Source organism: Polypterus senegalus, chromosome 4 (genome assembly GCF_016835505.1).
Source record: "Polypterus senegalus isolate Bchr_013 chromosome 4, ASM1683550v1, whole genome shotgun sequence".
Lineage (NCBI taxonomy): Eukaryota > Metazoa > Chordata > Cladistia > Polypteriformes > Polypteridae > Polypterus > Polypterus senegalus.
The window spans coordinates 234,150,643-234,175,917 of record NC_053157.1 but is presented as its reverse complement, the minus strand read 5'-3'; the positions used below and the strand labels follow the sequence as shown (position 1 = coordinate 234,175,917).

Here is a 25,275-nt window from a genome sequence, read left to right as displayed (position 1 = left end):
TGAGGCCTGCAGTTCTTTAGACGCGTTGTCCTGGGGTCTTTGTGACCTCTCGGATGAGTCGTCTCTGCGCTCTTGGGGTAATTTTGGTCGGCCGGCCACTCCTGGGAAGGTTCACCACTGTTCCATGTTTTTGCCATTTGTGGATAATGGCTCTCACTGTGGTTCGCTGGAGTCCCAAAGCTTTAGAAATGGCTTTATAACCTTTACCAGACTGATAGATCTCAATTACTTCTGTTCTCATTTGTTCCTGAATTTCTTTGGATCTTGGCATGATGTCTAGCTTTTGAGGTGCTTTTGGTCTACTTCTCTGTGTCAGGCAGCTCCTATTGAAGTGATTTCTTGATTGAAACAGGTGTGGCAGTAATCAGGCCTGGGGGTGGCTACGGAAATTGAACTCAGGTGTGATACACCACAGTTAGGTGATTTTTGAACAAGGGGGCAATTACTTTTTCACACAGGGCCATGTAGGTTTGGATTTTTTTCTCCCTAAATAATAAAAACCATCATTTAAAAACTGCAATTTGTGTTTACTTGTGTTATATTTGACTAATGGTTAAATGTGTTTGATGATCAGAAACATTTTGTGTGACAAACATGCAAAAGAATAAGAAATCAGGAAGAGGGCAAATAGTTTTTCACACCACTGTATATATAAACTGCTCAAAAAAATTAAAGGAACACTTTGAAAACACATCAGATCTCAATGGGAAAAAGAAATCCTCCTGGATATCTATACTGATATAGACTGGGTAATGAGTTAGGAACGAAAGGATGCCACATTGTTTGATGGAAATGAAAATGATCGACCTACAGAGCCCTGAATTCAAAGACGCCCCAAAAATCAGAGTGAAGACATTATGTGGCAGGCTAGTCCATTTTGCCCAAATTGAATTGCAGCAACTCCAAATTGTACGCAGCACTTTGTATGGCCCCTGTGTTCTTGTATACATGCCTGACAACATCGGTGCATGCTTCTAATGAGATGACAGATGGTGTTGTGGGGGATCTCCTCCCAGATCTGGACCAGGGCATCACTGAGCTCCTGGACAGTCTGAGGTGCAACCTGGTGGCATTGGATGGACCAAAACATAATGTCCCAGAGGTGTTCTATTGGATTTAGGTCAGGAAAGTGTGGTGGCCAGTCAATGGTATCAATTCCTTCATCGTCCAGGAACTGCCTGCATACTCTCACCACATGAGGCCAGGAATTGTCGTGCACCAGGAGCCACTGTACCAGCATAGGGTCTGACAATGGGTCCAAGGATTTCATCCTGATACCTAATGGCAGCCAAGGTGCCTTTGTCAAGCCTGTAGCGGTCTGTGTGACCCTCCATGGATATGCCTCCCCAGACAATCATTAACCCACCACCAAACTGCTGAATGATGTTTCAGGCAGCATAAGGTTCTCCATGGCTTCTCCAGACCCTTTCACTTCCGTCACGTGCTCAGGGTGAACCTGCTCTCATCTGTAAAAAGCACAGGGCACCAGTGGTGCATCTGCCAATTCTGGTATTCTATGGCGAATGCCAATCGAGCTGCACGCTGCTGGGCAGTGAGCTCAGGGCCCATTAGAGGACATGGGGCCCTTGGGTCACCCTCATGAAGTCTTTCTGGTTGTTTGGTCAGAGACATTCACACCAGTGGCCTGCTGGAGGTCATTTTGTAGGGCTCTGGCAGTGCTCATCCTGTTCCTCCTTGCCCAAAGCAGCAGATACTGGTCCTGCTGATGGGATATGGACCTTCTATGGCCCTCTCCAGCTCTACTAGAGTAACTGCTTGTCTCCTAGAATCTCCTCCATGCCCTTGAGACTGTGCAGGGAGACACAGCAAACCTTCTGGCAATGACACGTATTGATGTGCCATCCTGGAGAAGTTGGACTACCTGTGCAACCTCTGTAGGGTCCAGGTATCGCCTCATGCTACCAGTAGTGACACTGACTGTAGCCAAATGTGAAACTAGTGAAGAAACAGTCAGAAAAGATGAGGAGGGAAAAAGTCAGTGGCCTCCACCTGTTAAACCATTCCTGTTTTGGGGGTCATCTCATTGTTGCCCCTCTAGTGCATCTGTTGTTAATTTCATTAACACCACAGCAGCTGAAACTGATTAACAACCCCCTCTGCTACTTAACTGACCAGATTAATATCCCAGAAGTTTCATTGGCTTTATGCTATACTCTGATTAAAAAGTGTTCCTTTAATTCTTTTGAGATATATATATATATATATATATATATATATATATATATATATATATATATATATATATATATATATATATATATATATATATATATATATATATATATAAAATAAAACTATATTCTTAAAGTTGATGATTTGCATATATTCAAACACAATCTTAGGCATGTATGAATTATCCTAATGCAAGTTAGTATACTAAGGGAAAAGTCACAAAACGGCTTGTGGCTGTGGAATTTTTACTTTTCTTAGCAAGCGAGAAACCAAATATTTTATGACTCAAGTTCAAGTATGCAAAGAGAGGCCAACAAGCAGCGCCCACCACCATCTCTCCAGGTGGCTAGTGAGGGCTGACGGCTGCAAATAATGGTGGCAGGTACTTGCCGGGCCCCTGGAAGGGAGGGATGGCCTTGAAGAATTTGATGGAGTGCCCTGTTCATCAAGCTAGGTAACGAGGGTAGAATTAATGAGAGGGAGAGTCAAGGCCGTGGGAAATTGGAGTCAGATAGGAGTGTTGAGTGAAATCGATTGAGGGGAAACTTTTGATAAGAATTGTAATAAATACAAGATCGGCATATTCGCTAATCGCTCATTCCGTCTGTATGTGCTCCTGAATCTGCTGCCTGTCCCAAGACTCCGCATGCCTTCTTTGGGGCTCAGGGTGCCCGTGCCAGTCTGCTTCTACAGTACTTGCAACTTTAGTGAAAGTAAAATCTTGCCAAAAGTATGCTGCAGCTTGAAAGGCAGCGAAACCTTCAGAATTGTCCCAATGTTGCCAAATATTTGACTTAAAATTTCATCAGATATTAACACAAGTGCAAAAAGTAGATATGGAGAACCCAACTTAAGCAAATGAGACACAAATATCATACTTGAGGTCATTTATGTATTGCGGAAACAAACCGTATTACATATCTGGGAGTAGCAAACGTATGTGAAGCTGGCAGGTAATTGGGAGGTTAGATTAGAGACCAGCGTTGTCCGTCAAAGCGATGACAACCAGTTGTGAAACAACAGGGTCCAATGAAGGGCTTCATCTTCCAACCCACTTGTGCTGTATCAGTGTGGCAGGCCACGGACAAAAGGACATTTCAGAGCAGGGGTCGCCAAATCCAGTCCTGGAGGACCACCTTAGTTGCAGGTTTTCATTCTAACCCTTTTCTTAATTAGTGACCTGTTTTTGCTGCTAATTAACTCCTTTTACATTCCTTTTCATTGATTTGCTCTTGAAGACTCGGACCCCTTCATTGTTTCTTTTTCCTTATTTAGCAGCCAAACAATAAATGAGATACAAAATGAGCCAAAACAACTGGTGTCCATCATACAATATCTGAAAATAAAGAAAGGTGAAGGTCTCAGGAATGTCGATCTGCTCAGGTCCACAAAACATTTGACCATGCAGTGCTCTTAGAAAAGAGAAAATCCGCAATGTCAGAAATGTCTGCTAATGCACCACGAGAGCAGCAACAAGCCACGGAATTAAAGAACTGGTTTAATGAACGACAGGAATTGTCACCTCATTAAGCAACTGGTTGGAGTTTGAGGCCCTGACTTAGTTGGTCTCCTCTTGGCTCCCTCACTTCACATTTCATTTCTGTTTGGGTGCCATTTAAGGAAAGAAATGAAGCAATTCAGAGGAACGATGCAAAGAAATTCAGGGGAACAAATCTTAAAAGACAAGTCAATTTAAATGAATGGAAAAGGAGTTCATTAGCAGCAAAAACAGAGCACTCATTCAAAACAAAAAAAAAAGGGTTAGAATAAAAACCTGCTGCCACGGTGGTCCTCCAGGACCGGAGTTAATAATAATAATAATACATTTTATTTATACAAGGCGCCTTTCAGAGAACTCAAGGACAACGAACAAACAAATAAATAAATAAATACAAAACACAATTATAAACAACTTAAAACATCAGAAAATCTACAAATTAAAACCAAACAAAACCACTATAATTAGGAGGAAGAAGAAAAAGCCATTTTAAACAAATGTGTTTTAAGTTTACATTTGAAAGATGAATATGATTTGATATTTCGGAGATCCGCAGGTAATGAGTTCCAGTGCTTGGGAGCAGAACGGCTGAAAGCTCTGCTCCCCATGGTGGTTAGACGGGAGGGAGGAACGGTCAGATGGGTGGAGGAAGAGGATCTAAGGTTACGGGATGGAATGGCAACATGTAGAAGGTCAGACAGATATGGAGGTGCGAGGTTATGGATGGCCTTAAAAGTTAGTAGCAGAATGTTAAAATCAATACGAAACTTGATGGGGAGCCAATGAAGCTGCTGCAAGACCGGAGTAATATGGTGAAAAGATGGGATTCCAGTGATGATACGTGCTGCAGAATTCTGGACTAACTGAAGCTTGTGAAGAGATTTATTAGGGAGACCAAGAGGAGTGAATTGCAGTAGTCCAGCCGAGAAGTGACAAGACTATGAACAAGAATGGCAGTGGTATGAGGAGTGAGGGAGGGACGAATGCGATTAATATTACGTAAGTGGAAGGAAGCAGACCGGGTGATGTTATTAATGTGACATTGGAAAGATAGAGTACTGTCGAGGATGACACCCAGACTCTTGACCTGAGATGATGGGGAAACAACAGAGTTATCAATAATAAAAGAAAGATTATTGGTTTTGGATAATGATGATTTTGAACCAATGAGGAGAACCTCAGTTTTGTCACTGTTTAATTTAAGAAAATTTGAAGAGAACCAGGATTTAATTTCAGAAATGCAATCAATAAGTGAGGGTGGTGGAAAAGAGGAGGTGGGTTTACCAGCAAGGTAGAGCTGGGTGTCATCAGCATAACAGTGAAAATTAATGTTATATTTGCGAAAAATATTGCCAAGGGGAAGAAGGTAAATAATAAAAAGAAGAGGCCCCAGGACAGAGCCTTGGGGCACAGCAGAAGTAACAGCGGTGGGTTGGGATGTGAAAGTTTTAAGCTGTATGAACTGAGTGCGGCCTGAGAGGTAAGATCTAAACCAATCAAGTGGAGTGTGAGTAATGCCAATCAAAGATAATCTATTAAGGAGAGTGGTATGACAAATAGTATCAAAGGCGCACTCAGATCAAGAAGGATGAGAATAGTGATTAGACCAGAATCAGCAGCCATAAGGAGGTCATTAGTAATTTTAACAAGTGCCGTTTCTGTACTATGAAGGGGGCGAAAACCAGACTGGAACTTCTCATATAGATTATTGTGAGACAAGTGGGTGTGAAGTTGGATAGCTACTATTTTTTCAAGAATTTTGGAGATAAAGGGCAAGTTAGAAATGGGGCGAAAATGATTGAAATTAGTAGGATCACAACCAGGTTTTTTTTAATATTGGGGTTATAGCTGCAGTTTTGAAAGATGAGGGAATAATACCAGTAGTAAGAGAAGAGTGAATGATGGCAGAAATAAGAGGGACTAGAGAGGGGAGGCAGGCTTTAACCAAAACTGTAGGCAGGGGGTCCAGCTGACAAGTAGATGACTTGGATTTGCAGATGAGATCTGAGATTTCAGAGGAAGTGGGAAGCTGGAAAGAAGAGAAAGAGTGAAGAGGTGAGTGTAGTTCAGAAGAAATACAGAAAGGATCAGAGTTGGCGACTCCTGTTTATAGGACCTCAGGAAAAACAAAGAATCGCTGGGAAAGGCTACCAAACCAACTCTAAGGAGTTTGGACTGCAGCAATCCACCCACATACAGACAGAGGACAAATGGATGAAGTTACCGAGCAAATCACAGTACAGAAACTGCACTCGTTAAAATAGTCAATGACTTGTGGCAAATGGAGACAGAGGCCATGCATCTGTTCTCATCCTCTTAAATCTGAGAGCCGCACTTAATACCATTGATCACAATATTCTTAGTCAGTAGGTGGGCCTCTCTGGCAGGGTCTTAAACTGGTTTGAGTCCTACTTGACAGGTAGAAAATTCTTTTGTTAATTGTGGTAATTTTACCTCGGAGACCCCTGATATTCTACATGGTGTTCTCTCCTGAGTCCACTGCTCTTTTCAATCTCCATGCTTCCATCAGGTCAGACGATCTCAAGGCATAACGTGAGCTACCAGAGCCTATGCAGACGACACACAACTGTATTTATCAATAGCGCCTGATGACCCCGACTCTCCTCTCTCACTGACCCACAATGTCCTACTTGTGTTTCTGAATGTATGAGTAGTCATTTTCTCAAACAAAATAAGGAGAAAACAGAAATCTTGACAAAAATGGATATAATGAAGGTATTAGAAATAAACTTGATTTATTAGGATTAAAATTCAAGACAGAGATAAAGAATTTAGGGGTAACTATTGACTCGGACCTGAATTTTAAATCACATATTAATCAGACCACTAGGACAGCATTTTTTCACTTAAGAAATAACAAAACTAAGAGCACTTTTAAATTTACAAGATGCTGAACAATTAATTCCCGCTTTTGTTTTCAGTCGACTAGATTACTGTAACGCACTCCTCTCAGGGCCACCCCAAAAAAAAAAAAAAAATCATCAATCGATTACCACGAGCACAGAATGGAGCTGCCAGAATCTTAACTAGGAAAAGAAAATCCGAGCACATCACCCCAGCCTTAGCATCACTGCATTGGTTACCGGTGCCATTTAGAATTGACTTTAAAATACGACTTATGGTTTACAAAGCCTTCAATAATCTCAGATTGTGGAATGTCTCTAACCGTACACTCCAAATTGTAACCTTAGATCTTCAAATTAGGGTCCGCTTAGAATTCTAAGAGCTAAACTTAAAAGAAGTGGTGAAGCGGCCTTCTGCTGTTAGGCACCTGGAATAGCCGACCAATAGAAACTCGCCAGACTAATATGGTGGAGCATTTTAACAAACTGAGAAAAACTCATTAGTTTAAACGGGTTTTCTCAGAGCTTCATTTTAGTGTAACCCTGATATTCTGTATGTGCACTGACTTGTCATTTTCATCGCTCTGTAATCCGTACTAACCCCTACTTTCTCTGCTGTTCTTTTTTTCGGTTTTCTGTGGTGCTGATCTGCACCACCACCACCTGCTCAAAGCACCGCACAGGTCCTCCATTGATGGATTGAACGCCAGAAGACCACATGACAATCACCATCAAGTTCTTCCATGTGAAGCCTGAAAACCATAATGACTGATTGAGGTCATTTATGTTAGGTAGAATGCTTAGAGGGGGGCTGGGTGGTCTTGGAACCCCTACAGTTTTTTGTTTTTTTTCCTGTCCTCACTTTATTCTTTGTTACTTAGTATTGCCTAAACTTATTTTTCTTTCTTCATTATGAGCTACATCATTTGTTTGAAAACATGCTATAGAAACAAATGCTGTTGTTACTTCTCCCCAAAACAACCCACCCACCCAACCAACCATGGGAGTGGTCGACCAACAAAAGGATTTGTCTATGAGGTCACAAAAGAACCAAGGGTGACTTCTAACCAACTCAAAGCCTCTCTCACATTGGTTAATGTTAATCTTCAGGAGTCCACCATAAGAAGAACACTGAACAACAGTTTGCTGAAGAGCATGTGGACAAGCCTGAAAGCTACTGAAGTAACAATTTATGGACAGACAAGACCAAAATAGGTCATTTTGGTTCAAATGAGAAGCGTTCTGTCGTGGAGAAAGAAAAACACTGCATGAGACCCTCATCCCATCAGTGAGACATGGTGGCGGTACTATCAAGCTTTGGGCAGGTTTTGTTACATCTGGGCCAGGACAGCTCACCATTGTGGACAGGAAAAATGAATTCTGAATTATATATGCAAATTCTAAACGAAAATGTCAGGACTTCTGTGCGTGGACGACATCTCAAGGGAAACTGGGTCATGCAGGAAGACAACGACCCCAAGCCGTTCTACCAAAGCAAAGAGTGGTTGAAGAAGAATAAACTTATTTTAAAGTTTTTGGAAGAGTCAAGTTAAAGTCCTGACCTTAACCCAATAGAAATGTCGTGGAAGGACCTGAAACCGATGTTCAGGACTGATCAAGACCAACCAGAAACATTTAGTTGCAGTTATTGAGGTCCACACACTTTTGCCACTCACAATTTATGACATCGGGTCATTTTCCTTTATAAATAATGGCCCAGTATGATAGTTTTGTTTCATTTGTTTAATTGTGTTCTCTTCACCTACTTTCAGGCCAAGTGTGTAAATCTGATGATGCTCTAGGACTCATTTATTAAGGAATATGGTAAATTCTAAAGGGCTTACTAACTTTAAAGCACCATCGTATTTCGACTTTTACTCGACTATCATTTCCGAGTGCTCTTTACGAGTCTGCCCGCCATGTTATCTGTCCTCCTCGGTGTTAATTTTTCCTTGTTCAAGATTAAATGAACTTCTAACACTTCTTTTTGTCTGTTTTTACCCTCAATAAAGCCTTTTGGATGTCTCTGGGAATCATCTCCTCTTTTTAAAGGTCCGATCAAACACGAACGTGGAGTGAGTTATAACTGCGCGCATTAAACTTAGACTGAATGACAAATAGGGGACAGGAGGGGACGGGGCGAGCGGCTCATGGCGACAAAACCCAGACCAGGGCCAGTATGAACATAAACGAAAGAGTAAAAACGAGGCGCCGCTCACCATTAAAACCGATGGACTTTTACGGAGTGTCATTTCCATTTTCCCTTTCTCCAGATTCATCGCCCCGTGCCGCTGTTGTTTTCCCGACATTCCTGCTTTTGTTCTACCCCACTTTTCTTTCTTTTTGGTCTCCCATAATTATTAATCTCGCCCCCCAAAAAACCACCCCTCTCGATTATCCCGTTACTCACATGCACTCTTCGGCCTACTCGACGCTATTTTCTCTCTCGTTCTCCTTTTCTTTTGCTCTGTCCGGACACGCGGATCGAATAGCGACAGGAAGTCCCGAGTCCTCGTCGCAAGTCGATGACGTCACGTGCGCCGCTTTGTTTTCCTTCTTCTCAGGAGTATCCGGCGGCAGATCTTTCTCTTTCTCTCAGCGCACGGCTCCCTGTCCGATTTGAACCAAGTGTTCGGACTTCTTTACGACTTCAAAAGCAAATAAAAGTTTGCAGAAGGTGAGACAAAGATAGACCCGGGACTCTGGTATTTATGGGTGGGAATTGGAACAGGGCGTCAGGCTGAGGGGCTCCAGCTTTACGGTGCTGTCACGGCGGTTTGATGAAGGCAGACACTTTCTACTTCGTGAGTTTACTGCTAACTGCTCTCGGAATTCACTTCCAGTGTGTTCTGTAGATAATAAGCCGCCAGTGGTTTGACCTTTTCATGCTCGTGCACTTTTGTCCGCCGTTTCTCCTGCTGATTTGACGCCGTCTTGCCTGTATAGGTCTCGTGCACGCGCAGCCGCTCGCTCTGCTGATCGCTCAGTCACCGCGCGCCGCCGCTGTCGTCGTCGTCGTCGTCGTCCTCCAGAAGTCCGCGCTCTGATTTGTGATATGATGGCGTCGGTGCCCTGCATGTGGAGCTCCGTGTCCATTCGCAGTGGAGGGGTCACTCATTTCCCCGGCCGGCCCCTTCCTGTGGTAATGTGGACACGACTGCCGTCAGCAAAATGAACCCTGAATACATAGAATTGTGCCCAGACCGGTTAATAACGTTTACTGACTGCTTTTTGTAACACGTTGTTCTCCGATGTGACCCATCAACAAATGTGCAAGAGGGGGGGCATTCATTTCTGTGGCTGCTTGCAAGATGAGTACTGGAAGAATAAAATTGGCCACATTCTCTTTAAAAAGTACATGCAATCGTCAATGGGCCTTTTTTTAAATTTTATTCTGTCTGCTGGCGAACATATGGATTTTATATGACTGGACATTTTGCTATGGAAATGTGTGTCCCCTGCCCGGTAGTTTCCAGTTGCTCATCAATAATTGCAAATGCACGTAAAAATGACAATGACCAACCATCCAGAACATGTCGCCGTGCACAAGAAGGCCAAGACAAAAGCCCACTTTAGACAGAGGATGCCACAATTTGCACGTAATACTGAGCAGTGACATTATTTAGCATGGAGTCGGGGGCATTGTGAGCAGAAGGGTCCGTGCAGGCCGCCGTCTTTCTATAACCAGCTTACTCCATAACTGTGGGCCTTCTACAATAAGCCCACCCGAACTTGTAAAAAAAAATAAATAAATAATTCAAGGTGTCAGAGCGGTGCTCCCATAAGACCCATCCACATGAAGGCTCCAGAAAGTTCCATGTATTTATTTAGACGCTTGGATGCTTAGTGAAAACTGAATGGATAAAGTTGTCCAACATTTATTTAAAAAGATTGTAGGAGGGTCTCCTATGTCACATTCATGTATGCTGTGCCCCCAAGTTGTCTTTTCACACTGGAGTGGACATTCATTTTACGACTGGACCTTTGATAACATATTGTATATGGAATACCGGATGTACAAAATTGTCTTGAACGCAATATTTAAAAGCTTACTGTGCACACAAGGGGTAGAACAGTGGGTAGCGCTGCTGCCTTGCAGTATGGGGAGACTTGGGTTCGCTTCCCGGGTCCTCCCTGCGTGGAGTTTGCATGTTCTTCCCCGTGTCTGCGTAGGTTTCCTCTGGGTGCTCCGGTTTCCTCCCACAGTCTGGAGACTTGCAGTTTAGGTGCATTGGTGATTCTAAATTGTCCCTAGTGTGTGGGTGTGCGCCCTGCAGTGGCCTGGCACCCTGCCCGGGGTTTGTTTCCTGCCTTGCGCCCTGTGTTGGCTGGGATTGGCTCCAGCAGACCCCCGTGACCCTGTAGTTAGGATAATGGATGGATGTGGACACCAGGGGCTGCTACAGTTCTGCCACAGACAGACGATTTGCCGCACATCGCACGTTTATTTACAGCTGGTTAGGCGCTTGGGTTTTGATCTCCACAACGCAGCACCAAAGTACACAAGAAGTGTTTTCTTCGTCCTCTTCCTCCTCAATTAGAGTGAGGTGCCTCCTTTTATGTTACCCCTTGCAGGGCTCTAGGCGGCCCATTGGGATTAACTGGCACCACTCCCGGGTGAGTCTGGGTATCTCCGATTCGAATGCCAGAAGTGACTCTGCTCTGTTGGGCATGGCCCTTCACTTGCAATGGCTCCGTCCAGACATTCATCTGCATCCAGCCCCTGTAAGCAGATTGTTGAAGAAGGTTGATGCAGCATGGGCTCCCTCAGCCCCTCGAAGAGGGAGGACAGGCGACAGAATTGAGATTTAATTGTAAGATGTACAGACTCCGTCCCAAAAGGGATTGAGCAAACAACTAAAATCAACTCTTAGATTTATTACAATTCATATCACACAAGTCATTATTCGCCCTCGTCTGACTCCTCAATATTTCACTGCTCAAGTTCCACCCCTTAATTAATCTTCCATTATCTCTCAGGCTTGGTGGGTGTCAAACTCTTCTCTGTCCATCATATCTGTCTGACAGCCCCTACCTGCACTCCTCTTGTTTCCCAGCGCTCACCCACTATTTACATCCCAAGAGTTTACACTCCCCTCTTTATCAAGGGGCCCATCTCTTCTCAACTCTCCTGCACGTCCAGATTTTAACTTTGAGAGGTAATGGTGGTCTGAGGCTTATACAGGGTAATAAACTGCTCAAAAAAATGAAAGGAACACTTTGAAAACACATCACATCTCAATGGGGAAACAAAATCCTGCTGGCTGTCTGTACTGATATGGTGATGTGTTAGGAACCACTGCAGCGCCCCGGGATCCCAACAGGGGTTGTAGAGAGCCCAGCGGGAATCTGAGGCACCACTGCTACTCATGGGGGCTGCCATGTAGAGTCTCAGGGGAGGTACTGTTCTGTCCATGCTTGCTCCCCCCAGTCTGCTCAGTGAAGAGGCACCCGGCCGTCTGCGACTATATATATATATATATATATATATATATCTATATATATATATATATATATATATATATATACACACACAGTGGGTACGGAAAGTATTCAGACCCCCTTCAATTTTCCACTCTTTGTTATATTGCAGCCATTTGCTAAAATCATTTAATTATTTTTTTTCCTCATTAATGTACACACAGCACCCCATATTGACAGACAAAAAAAAAATAATTTTTGAAATTGTTGCAAATTTTTCATCTAAATCTATCTATCTAAAACTCTATCTAATCTATCACCTCTATCTATCTAAGTATTCAGACCCTTTGCTGTGACACTCATCTATCTATCTATCTATCTCTATCTCTATCTCTATATCTATATCTATATATATATATATATATATATATATATATATATATATATACAAACCGGATTCCAAAAAGTTGGGACACTAAACAAATTGTGAATAAAACTGAATGCAATGATGTGGAGATGGCAAATGTCAATATTTTATTTGTAATAGAACGTAGATGACAGATCAAACGTTTAATCCGAGTAAATGTATCATTTTAAAGGAAAAATATGTTGATTCAAAATTTCACGGTGTCAACAAATCCCAAAAAAGTTGGGACAAGTAGCAATAAGAGGCTGGAAAAAGTAAATTTGAGCATAACGAAGAGCTGGAAGACCAATAAACACTAATTAGGTCAATTGGCAACATGATTGGGTATAAAAGAGCTTCTCAGAGTGGCAGTGTCTCTCAGAAGCCAAGATGGGTAGAGGATCACCAATTCCCACAATGTTGCACAGAAAGATAGTGGAGCAATATCAGAAAGGTGTTACCCAGCGAAAAATTGCAAAGACTTTGCATCTATCATCATCAACTGTGCATAACATCATCCGAAGATTCAGAGAATCTGGAACAATCTCTGTCGCGTAAGGGTCAAGGCCGTAAAACCATACTGGATGCCCGTGATCTCCGGGCCCTTAAACGACACTGCACCACAACCAGGAATGCTACTGTAAAGGAAATCACAGAATGGTCTCAGGAAAACTTCCAGAAACCATTGTCAGTGAACACAATCCACCGTGCCATCCGCCGTTGCCAGCTGAAACTCTACAGTGCAAAGAAGAAGCCATTTCTAAGCAAGATCCACAAGCTCAGGTGTTGTCACTGGGCCAGGGATCATTTAAAATGGAGTGTGGCAAAATGGAAGACTGTTCTGTGGTCAGACGAGTCACGATTCAAAGTTCTTTTTGGAAATCTGGGCGCCATGTCATCCGGACCATAGAGGACAAGGACAACCCAAGTTGTTATCAACGCTCAGTTTTGAAGCCTGCATCTCTGATGGTATGGGGTGGCATGAGTGCGTGTGGCATGGGCAGCTTGCATGTCTGGAAAGGCACCATCAATGCAGAAAAATATATTCAGGTTCTAGAACAACATATGCTCCCATCCAGACGTCATCTCTTTCAGGGAAGACCCTGCATTTTCAACAAGATAATGCCAGACCACATTCTGCATCAATCACAACATCATGGCTGCGTAGGAGAAGGATCCGGGTACTGAAATGGCCAGTCTGCAGTCCAGATCTTTCACCTATAGAGAACATTTGGCACATCATAAAGAGGAAGGTGCGACAAAGAAGGCCCAAGACGATTGAACAGTTAGAGGCCTGTATTAGACAAGAATGGGAGAGCATTCCTATTTCTAAACTTGAGAAACTGGTCTCCTCGGTCCCCAGACGTCTGTTGAGTGTTGGAAGAAGAAGGGGAGATGCCACACAGTGGTGAAAATGGCCTTGTCCCAACTTTTTTGGGATTTGTTGACACCATGAAATTCTGAATCAACATATTTTTCCCTTAAAATGATACATTTTCTCAGTTTAAACTTTTTGTTCCGTGATTTATGTTCTATTCTGAATAAAATATTAGAAGTTGGCACCTCCACATCATTGCATTCAGTTTTTATTCACGATTTGTATAGTGTCCCAACTTTTTGGAATCCGGTTTGTATATATATCTATCTATGTATATAGTGGAACCTCGGTTCGTTCACGACCATAATTGTTCCAGAACTTTGGTCGTAAACCGAGTTGTGATGAACGAAGCATTTCCCCCATAGGATTGTATGTAAATATAAATTAATCTGTTCCAGACTGTACAAACTGTATGTAAATATGTAAAAATATGTAAAGATTAAGCACAAATATAGTTAATTACACCATAGAATGCACAGTGTAATAGTAAACTAATGTAAAAACATTGAATAACACTGACACAAAACACCCAGGCTCCCTGATCAGCTACACGAGCTGGCTCGCTCGCGCGCACACACACACACACACCACCCACCCCTATCCCCCTCCCATCCCTTCCCTGTCAGCTGCCCGTGCTCGCGCAGCATTTTTTTTTAAATGAGTTAAGCACAGCAGAAAAAAAACATTGCACAAATCCGAACTGCATTTAATAACCAACTCACAAGCAACCGAAAAAGTAACATTGCAACAGGCCTCGGGTAGGGGGCTTGGAAGCCCAGCCCTGTAGGGACCCATGGCCACAGCCAGGCGGCGCCCCAGTGCCTATTTATCCCGGGAGCCAGACAACAGGGGACACCCGGACGGCTTCCGGGTGCGCAGCCGGCACTTCTGCCACACATGGGTGTGGCTAAGTTTAATTGCCGGGAAGCAGCTGGAGCCCATCCGGGTTCCTATAAGAGGGGCCGCCTCCCTCCAGTCATTGGTGGATGCCGGGAGGTAGTGAGACAGAGCTGGGGAGAGGATTGGAGGCGGCCAGGAAGAGAAGGCACAAAGACTGTGAGCCCTGGACTTTGGGGGAATCGGTGCAAGAGGCACTGGGGTTGATACACATAATATATAATTGTAATTGTAAATATTGTAATTAAACAGTGTGTTGGGTGAACTTATGATGTCCGTCTGTGTGTGTCCGGGCCAGCTTTCACAATGTATATATGTATATGTGTGTGTGTGTGTGTATATATATATATATATATATATATATATATATATATATATATATATATATATATATATATATATATATATATATATATATATATACTGTATACTCAGTAGTTTGTATGCCCCCACCCCAATGTTGGGGCATGCTCCTAATGAGACAATGGGTTTCCTGGGGGATCTCGTCCCAGATCTGGACATCACTGAGCTCCTGGACAGTCTGAGGCATCAGATGGACCTAAACATAATGTCCCACGCAGAGGTGTTCTAATGGATTGAGATCAGGCGAGTGAGCATGGGGGGGGCAAGTCTATGGGATCAATTTCTTCTTCATCTCGCAAACACATGAGGTCGGGCATTGTGGTGCACCAGGTGGAACCCAGGAGCCACTGGATCAGCATAGGGTCTGACAAGGGGGTCCAAGATTTCATCCTGATACCTAATGGCAGTCAAGGTGGTGTTGTCTAGCCAATAGAGGTCTGTGCGTCCCCTCCAGCAAACTTTGTGAAAACCAATACTTGAGTCGTTCTCAAAACCTTTGGCCACGACTGTATTTTTTGTGGTGAAAAATCATCATGGTGGGCTTGTGCACCCCTGCAGTAAACGTGTGGTTTGTTGGCTGAGCAGAACTCTTTCATTATTCTGATATCTAGAAGAGGCCATGGAGATGATGCGCGGCATCACATATATACACACACGTACAGGTGAGGTGCTTCAGTGTGTGGTGATAATCGAGCCCTGGACACAATAAAGAGGTTTGCTGGCAGCCACCCGTATAACTGAGAATTGGCTGCTGATTGCAAGATAAAGGATGACGCAGAGGTCTTTACTGACGAGAGTCCCCAACAGAACTGAGCAGGTCAGTAAAGATGGCGGATATAGAGTTAAAAAGCAGGAAGAGGTAGGGACCTTGGGACCGGAACTGGAAATGAGGTCATCGGGCTACGACTTCTTGGGATGTGGAAGTGACGTCATTAGGAGGTGGGCTCTTCTGTTGGCCTGGAAGTGACGTCGTCCTGAATTTCCCACATGTGGTCTGTGGGGAGATAAGAGAAGGAATTAGTGCACTCTGCCACCCTGTGGTCTGACTGGGAATTACCTTCTTCTGAGCCCGTTAGCTGCCTCCTATATGTGCATGTGTGTGGCCAGGGTCATTAAGATGGCAGACCAGCCTTTATTAGACTCGTGCTGCCAGTATAAAATGGTTGAAAGTGGGGGAATAAAAGGCATTTTTGAAACGTTCTCCCCTTTCCCAGTTCTTGGTTTTGTCTCAAACACCTTGGGCTTTATGTTTGTCTTCAGTTGGCTTTCACTTCAGTTCTGCTGAGAGCTTCTTAGTCTGGCATGGAGGGTTCACAGTGTTTCTAATCTCCCGTGAGAACTTAGTAGTTTTTGTTTGTGTTTGATAAAACTGGCTTGAAATATTCTGACGTTTTCTTGGTGAATGTATGAAGTAATTCTACCACATTTATATTTGCTAGGTATAAAGGAGCCTCCCTCCCCTGGTCCAGAGGCTGTGCAGCGAGGTGTCTAACATCGTCCAGTGCCGTCCACGTGAGAAGAGAAACAAGGGGACACGTCAGGGGTGCAAAGAGTTTCCCACGGAGCAATGGCCTCCACCAGACAGGAGGTCGAGGATGAAAGACTACAACACCTTAAACAAGAGGACTGTGAATGGGGCACACCGGAGGATGTGTGTGTGAAACGGGAGGATTGCGAAGGACGAATTTCAGATTTTAAAGAGGAACAGCCAAAGGGGGAGTGTGTTGAGATGAAAGTCGAGGAGTTTGAAGGTTTGTCCCTTGGTTTAGAACTGCAAAAGCACAAAAGGGGGAACATTTTCAAGTTAGATATTTGCGAAGAATCTCATTCTGCTTTACAGCCCTGGTCCAGTAATGCAGGACAACTGGCTCACCACCAGAACCCTATGGAGCTGAAATCTGAGATTTTGGAGTCAGAAGAGAAAATTATTGAAGGAAACCGAAGAGAAGAAGAAGAAGAGCAGAAGTCACCGGAGAGTGTTGGTATAAGTAAGTAATCAGGGAAAAATGTAAAAAAACATCGGGAGTGGTCTCCCCTCGACTTTCTCGTATACTCAGACTAGCTGTACCCCGTGGCTTCGCCCACATAGTAATGCAACAGGATAAACTTTAAAAATCAATAGATGTTGGCACTATATCTGATCGTGTTCAGCTCTGACAGGAGAGCGCTCCCTGTGTGGGGAGAAAAGCAGATGGCCATGATATCTCTGCCAATCAGGAGCTACACCCTAAAACACACATACAGTGAGGTCCATAAATATTTGGACAGAGACCACTTTTTTCTCATTTTGGTTCTGTACGTTACCACAATGAATTTTAAATAAAACAAGTCCAATGCAGTTGAAGTGCAGACTTTAAGCTTTAATTCAGTGGGTTGAACAAAATTACTGCATAAAAATGTGAGGCAACTAAAGTATTTTTTAACACAAACCCTTCATTTCGGGTGCTCAAAAGTAATTGGCCAATTGACTCAAAGGCTATTTCATGGGCAGGTGTGTTCAAGTCCGTCGTTATGTCTTATCAATTAAGCAGATAAAAGGCCTGGAGTTGATCTGAGGTGTGGTGCTTGCATGTGGAAGATTTTGCTGTGAACAGACAACATGCGGTCAAAGGAGCTCTCCATGCAGGTGAAAGAAGCCATCCTTAAGCTGCGAAAACAGAAAAAACCCATCTGAGAAATTGCAACAATATTACAAGTGGCAAAATCTACAGTTTGGTACATCCTGAGAAAGAAAGCAAGCACTGGTGAACTCAGCAACGCAAAAAGACCTGGACGTCCACGGAAGACAACAGTGGTGGATGATCGCAGAATCATTTCCATGGTGAAGAGAAACCCTTCACAACAGCCAACCAAGTGAACAACACTCTCCAGGGGTAGGCATATCGATATCCAAGTCTACCATAAAGAGAAGACTGCATAAAAGGAAATACAGAGGGTGCACTGCAAGGTGCAAGCCACTCATAAGCCTCAAGAATAGAAAGGCTAGATTGGACTTTGCTAAAGAACATCTAAAAAAGCCAGCACAGTTCTGGAAAAACATTCTTTGGACAGATGAAACCAAGATCAACCTCTACCAGAATGACGGCAAGAAAAAAGTATGGAGAAGGCGTGGAACAGCTCATCATCCAAAGCATAGCACATCATCTGTAAAACACGGTGGAGTCAGGCAGTGTGATGGCTTGGGCGTGCATGGCTAGCAGTGGCACTGGGACACTCATGTTTATTGATGATGTGACACAGGACAGAAACAGCCGAATGAATTCTGAGGTGTTCAGAGACATACTGTCTGCTCAAATCCAGCTAAATGACTGGGTGGCGGGCGTTTCATGATACAGATGGACAATGACCCAAAACATACAGCCAAATTAACTCAGGAGTTTATTAAAGCAAAGAAGTGGAAAATTCTTGAATGGCCAAGTCAGTCACCTGATCTTAACCCAACTGAGCCTGCATTTCACTTGTTGGAGACTAAACTTCAGACAGAAAGGCCAACAAACAAACAGCATCTGAAAGTAAAGCCGCTGCAGTAAAGGCCTGGCAGAGCATTAAAAAGGAGGAAACCCAGCATATCTGGTGATGTCCAGGAGTTCAAGACTTCAGGCTGTCATTGCCAGCAAAGGGTTTTCAACCAAGTATTAGAAATGAACTTTTGATTTCCAGTTATTTAATTTGTCCAATTACTTTTGAGCCCCTGAAATGAAGGGATTGTGTTAAAAAAATACTTTAGTTGCCCCAAATTTTTATGCAGTCATTTTGTTCAACCCACTGAATTAAAGCTGAAAGTCTGCACTTCTACTGCATCGGAGTTGTTTCATTTAAAATTCATTGTGGTAATGTACAGAACCAAATATATATATATATATATATATATATATATATATATATATATATATATATATATATATATATATATATATATATATATATATATATATATATATATATATATATATATTTATATATATATATATATATATATATATGTGTATATATATATGTGTATATATCCATCCATCCATCCATCCTCTTCCGCTTATCCGAGATCGGGACTCGGGGCCAGCAGCTTAAGCAGAGGAGGCCCAGACTTCCTCTCCCCGCCACTTCTTCCAGCTCTTCCGGGAGAATCCCATGCTCCCAGGCCAGCCGGGAGACATAGTCCCTCCAGCGTGTCCTGGGTCTTCCCCGGGCCTCCCTCCCGTTGGACGTGCCGAACACCTCACCAGGGAGGCGCCCAGGAGGCATCCTGATCAGATGCCCGAGCCACCTCATCTGACTCCTCTCGATGGAGGAGCAGCGGCTCTACTCTGAGCCCCTCCCGGATGACTGAGCTTCTCACCCTATCTTTAAGGGAAAGCCCAGACACCCCTGCGGAGGAAACTCATTTCAGCCGCTTGTATTCAGCGATCTCGCTCTTTCGTCACTACCCATAGCTCATGACCATAGGTGAGGGTAGGAGCGTAGATCGACTGGTAAATTGAGAGCTTTGCCTACGGCTCAGCTCCTTTTCACCACGACAGACCGATGCAGAGCCCGCATCACTGCGGATGCCGCACCGATCCGCCTGTCGATCTCACGCTCCATTCTTCCCTCACCCGCGAACAAGACCCCAGATACTTGAACTCCTCCACTTGGGGCAGGATCTCTCCCCAACCCTGAGAGGGCACTCCACCCTTTTCGCTGAGGACCATGCTCGGATTTGGAGGTGCTGATTCTCATCCCAGCCGCTTCACACTCAGCTGCGAACCGATCCAGAGAGAGCTGAAGATCACGGCCTGATGAAGCAAACAGGACAACATCATCTGCAAAAGCAGTGACCCAATCCTGAGTCCACCAAACCGACCCCTTCAACACCCTGGTTGCGCTTAGAAATTCTGTCCATAAAAGTTATGAACAGAATCGGTGACAAAGGGCAGCCCTGGCGGAGTCCAACTCTCACTGGAAACGGGCTCGACTTACTGCCGCAATGCGGACCAAGCTCTGACACCGTTGTACAGAGACCAACAGCTCTTATCAGGGGTCCGTACCCCATACTCCCGGAGCACCCCCACAGGATTCCCGAGGGACACGGTCGAATGCCTTTCCAAGTCCACAAAACACATGTAGACCGGTCGGGCAAACTCCCATGCACCCTCCAGGACTCTGCTAAGGGTGAAGAGCTGGTCCACTGTTCCGCACCAGGACTAAAACCACACTGTTCCTCCTGAATCCGAGGTTCACTATCCGACGGACCCTCCTCTCCAGAACCCCTAATAGACTTTTCCAGGGAGGCTGAGGAGTGTGATCCTCTATAGTTGGAACACACCCTCCGTCCCCTTTTAAAGAGGGGACCACCACCCCGTCTGCCAATCCAGAGGCACTGTCCCGATGTCCATGCGATGTTGCAGAGACGCGGTCAACCAAGACAGTCCTACAACATCCAGAGCCTTAAGGAACTCCGGGCGATCTCATCCACCCCGGGCCCTGCCACCAAGGAGTTTTTGACCACCTCGGTGACTTCAGTCCCAGAGATGGGAGAGCCCACCTCAGAGTCCCCAGGCTCTGCTTCCTCATTGGAAGGCATGTTAGTGGGATTGAGGAGGTCTTCAAGTACTCCTCCACCACCCATTAACGCCCCGAAGTCGAGGTCAGCAGCGCACCATCCCCACCATATACGGTGTTGACACTGCACTGCTTCCCCTCCTGAGGCGCCGGACGGTGGACCAGAATCTCCTCGAAGCCGTCCGAAGTCGCTCTCCATGGCCTCCAAACTCCTCCCATGCCCGAAGTTTTGCCTCAGCAACAACGGCAGCGTTCCGCTTGGCCTGCGGTACCTATCAGCTGCCTCCAGAGACCCACAGGACAAAAAGTCCTATAGGACTCCTTCTTCAGCTTGACGGCATCCCTCACGCGGTGTCCACCAACGGTTCGGGATTGCCGCCACGACAGGCACCGACCACCTTGCGGCCACAGCTCCGGTCAGCCGCCTCAACAATAGAGGGCCGGAACATGGCCCATTGGGGACTCAATGTCCCCACCTCCCTCGGGGCGTGGTTGAAGTTCTGCCGGAGGTGGGAGTTGAAGCTACTTCTGACAGGGGACTCTGCCAGCCGCTCCCAGCAGACCCTCACAACACGCTTGGGCCTACCAGGTCTGACCGCATCTTCCCCACCATCGAAGCCAACTCACCACCAGGTGGTGATCAGTTGACAGCTCCGCCCCTCTCTTCACCCGAAAGTGTCCAAGACATAAAGTCCGGCGACACACCACAAAGTCGATCATCGACCTGAGGCCTAGGGTGTCCTGGTGCCAAGTGCACATATGAACACCCTTATGCTTGAACATGGTGTTCGTTATGGACAATCCATGGCGAGCACAGAAGTCCAATAACAAAACACCGCTCGGGTTCAGATCGGGGGGGCCATTCCTCCCAATCACGCCCTTCCAGGTCTCACTGTCATTGCCCACGGAGCATTGAAGTCTCCCAGCAAAGCGAGGGAATCCCAGAAGGTATGCCCTCTAGCAACCCCTCCAGAGACTCCAAAATGGATACGCACAAACAACAGTCAGGACCCTTCCCCCCACCCGAAGGCGGAGGGAGGCCACCCTCGCGCCACCCGGGGTAAACCCCAATGCACAGGCTCCAAGTCGGGGCAATAAGTATGCCCACACCTGCTCGGCGCCTCACACCGGGGGCAACTCCAGAGTGGTAGAGAGTCCAGCCCCTCTCAAGGAGATTGGTTCCAGAGTCCAAGCTGCGCCGAGGTGAGTCCGACTATATCTAGCCGGAACCTCTCGACCTCGCGCACTAGCTCAGGCTCCTTCCCCTTCAGAGAGGTGACATTTCACGTCCCAAGAGCCAGTTTCTGTAGCCGAGGATCAGACCGCCAAGGTCCCCGCCTTCGGCCACCACCCAACTCACACTGCACCCAACCTCCTTGGCCCCTCCCATAGGTGGTGAGCCCATGGGGAGGAGGACCCACGCTACCTCTTCGGCTGTGCCCGCCGGAGCCCCAAGGGTGCAGACCCGGCCACCAGGCGCTCGCCATCGAGCCCCACCTCCAGGCCTGCCTCCAGAGGGGGGCCCCGGTGACCCGCGTCGGGCAAGGGAAAACGTTGTCCAAAGTTTTACTCTTCATTGGAGGTTTGTTGAATATATATGTATATATGTATATATATATATATATATGTATGTATATATATATGTATATATATATATATATATGTATATATATGTATATATATGTATGTATATATATATATGTATATATATGTATGTATATATATGTATATATATGTATGTATATATATATATATATATATGTATATATATATATATATATATATATATATATATATATATATATATATATGTATGTATTTATAGATAGATGAGTTAAAAGTTGTTTTTTCTCCCATCATAAATTATTAATTAAACTACAAGGCAGAATAGAAAGTCCAGATTCACATCTCAGATTGCCAATGGTGTCAGTCATCTGTCCACCCAGCTTCTGCTACTCCACAATGCATCACAATGGAGGTGAATGTTAAAAGGTGATGGAGGAATAAGACAAAACTCTGAGACTGGGTCCATCATTGAAGAAGGCACATCCACTGCAGGGTCCAGTTAAAGATTAGTAGGAAAGAAATGAGATGAACAACAAAAGAGTCAGACTTAGCAAGAACAGACAGGGGATGATGGTGACCACTGGACACAGAGGGCATCAAATTTGAGTGTGGTGGCATTCACATAAAAGTCCTGCTTCATCAGCTTCACTTTTCAAGTTCTGTTCATCCATTTTCTTCACTTGGGGTCACAGGCAGTTTTCGAAGTAAGGCAGACGCTTACCTGACAATGGATGCCAATCCATGGCAGGGCACACTGGCACACACTTAGTTGCATCAGACAGTGAATAATACAGCTGACACATCATAAGACAAAGATGGAGAAACTGAGAGACAGCTAGAGAACATGAAGAGTCCACTCACAGTGGCCAGACCTGGGTTGGAACTGAGGGGTGAGGCAGCAACACCAACTAGTGTGGTTACGTGTTTTATAGTAATATATTTACAAACACACAAAAATGCTAAACTGTTGTATTATTACAGATTTCCAGGAGAACAGCAGCCTCTCCCCAACTTCATTTGCTGAGACATCTCTTCAGTGCAGACTGAAGAACAAACAGGACAAGGGAAAGATGAAGAAATCAACAAGAGGATCGGAGCGTTTGATAGCAGCCTCTTTCCAGTGTAGTTCTCTTACTGGTGAAAAACTAACAAAAACAGAAGCCATTCACCCTGATGAACAAACAGTGCATAATACTGATCTAGAGGCCGTGTATGCCAGCGGAAGAACATTTAAGAATAAATCGGACTGTAAAGATAAGTCAGTTCATACAAGTCAGAAGCCATATGCCTGTTCTGAATGTGGCAAACTATTTCTGCATATAAACAGCTTATATAGGCATAAAAGAATTCACAATGGAGAAACCCCCCCTTGCTGTCCAGAGTGTGGCAAGAAATTCCGTCGTAACAATGCTCTTCAGTGGCACTTATGTCTTCACAGTGGAGAGAAGCCATACAGCTGTGTCGAATGTGGTAAAAGGTTTTCTCATAAAAGGAGTCTTCAAAATCATACAAAAATTCACACTGGAGACAAACCTTACTGCTGTTCTGAATGCGGCAAAGGATTCTCACTTTTAGGTAACTTTCATAACCACTTAAGAATTCACAGTGGAGAGAAGCCTTACTGTTGTAGTGAATGTGGCAAACGATTCACACAAAGAAGCACCCTACGGAGGCACAGACGAATTCACACCGGAGAAAAGCCATATAGCTGTACGGAATGTGGCAAACAATTCTCTAACAGTAGCCATCTTCAGAGGCACACACAAATTCACACTGGAGAAAAGCCATAAAACTGTTTGTGTTGTAGCAAAGGATTATCTCACCACGGCTCTTTTCGGAAGCACAAACAAATGTTCATAGGGGAGAGAAGTTGTATTGCTCTTCTGAATATGGTAAATGATTTTCCACTTGGCATTAGCTGGCAACTATAGACCTCACATAAAGCTGTACTAAACATTGTGGAGTCAACTCACCACAGCAAACACCTGACTTTTGCACACAACTTTTGCATTAATTCTCCAATTACCAGATGCATTTCCTTTTTGTGTTATTATAGACCAGGTAACAACACACTGCACGATTACATGCAGTGAATACACTTGACTTGAGTATTCCTAGTTTCCATCCTCTTTCTCTGTACGTTTTACCATTCGTTTGCTCAGAGGATGATGCTCTTGCTGTTTCCCAAGCAGCTCTTCTTTTCTCCACCTAGCAGCCCGCTGCTTCTCTTCTTCCGTCGGCATCTTTTTGCATTGAAACTGATTAAGTCAGTGTTTGTGTTGGAATTACTTAGTACGTTTTTCTTAATTTTTTACTTAAGCTGGCACTTAAGTGTTCAATCTGCCTCAAGAATGATTTATGGTATGAAGAGTCAGAGGAAGTGACCGCGAAGGTGGGAAGGAATAAAAATGGCTCCCTTATACATGCGCCACACAGAGAGTTGAATCGACTATAAATTAAAATAAAAAGAATAAGAGGAACAACCTTGGAGCTCAATTATCACCTTGAAAGCTGATAGTAGACATCACATACACGTGGACAAAATTGTTGGTACCCTTCAGTCAATGAAAGAAAAACTCAAAATGGTCACAGAAATAACTTTAATCTGACAAAAGTAATAATAAATAAAAATTCTATGAAATTTAACCAATGAAAGTCAGACATTGATTTTCAACCATGCTTCAACAGAATTATTTAAAAAAATAAACTCATGAAACAGGCCTGGACAAAAATGATGGTACCTAACTTAATATTTTGTTGCACAACCTTTTGAGGCAATCACTGCAATCAAACAATTCCTGTAACTGTCAATGAGACTTCTGCACTTCTCAGCAGGTATTTTGGCCCACTCCTCATGAGCAGACTGCTCCAGTTGTCTCAGGTTTGAAGGGTGCCTTTTCCAGACGGCATGTTTCAGCTCTTTCCAAAGATGCTCAATAGGATTGAGGTCAGGGCTCATAGAAGGCCACTTTAGAATAGTCCAATGTTATCCTCTTAGCCATTCTTGGGTGTTTTTAGCTGTGTGTTTTGGGTCATTGTCCTGTTGCAAGACCCATGACCTGCGACTGAGACCAAGCTTTCTGACACTGGCCAGCACATTTCTCTCTAGAATCCCTTGATAGTCTTGAGATTTCATTGTACCCTGCACAGA

General features: G+C 44.4%; 2 protein-coding genes across 3 annotated transcripts in view; one reads left to right on the top strand and one right to left on the bottom strand.

The window, feature by feature from the left end:
* The window catches only part of LOC120528149 (zinc finger protein 721-like), a 230,053-nt gene extending 221,003 nt beyond the window's left edge, over positions 1–9,050 (bottom strand). Inside the window, exon 1 of the mRNA XM_039752212.1 lies at positions 8,966–9,050. The gene's annotated coding sequence lies outside the window, so the exon portion shown is untranslated. The remainder of the gene's footprint in view (positions 1–8,965) is intronic.
* A 95-nt stretch (positions 9,051–9,145) lies between these two features.
* Positions 9,146–24,381, top strand: LOC120528171 (zinc finger protein 525-like). Of its 2 annotated transcripts, XM_039752257.1 has the most exons (4): positions 9,146–9,232; positions 16,460–16,771; positions 16,861–17,008; positions 23,106–24,381. In XM_039752257.1, exons 3-4 carry the CDS (start codon positions 16,906–16,908, stop codon positions 23,912–23,914), a joined length of 912 nt encoding a protein of 303 aa, XP_039608191.1. In that variant the 5' UTR covers positions 9,146–9,232; positions 16,460–16,771; positions 16,861–16,905; the 3' UTR covers positions 23,915–24,381. The 2 variants fall into 2 exon arrangements, with proteins under 2 accessions (XP_039608191.1, XP_039608190.1); XM_039752256.1 differs by having other exon boundaries at positions 16,460–17,008.
* The last annotated feature ends 894 nt before the right edge of the window (positions 24,382–25,275 follow it).

Coding starts and splice junctions, on each gene's coding strand:
- LOC120528171 (XM_039752256.1), top strand. CDS start 16,588: ATGGCCTCCACCAGACAGGAGGTCGAGGATGAAAGACTACAACACCTT. Junction 17,009..23,105: donor ACCGGAGAGTGTTGGTATAA/GTAAGTAATCAG, acceptor GTATTATTACAG/ATTTCCAGGAGAACAGCAGC.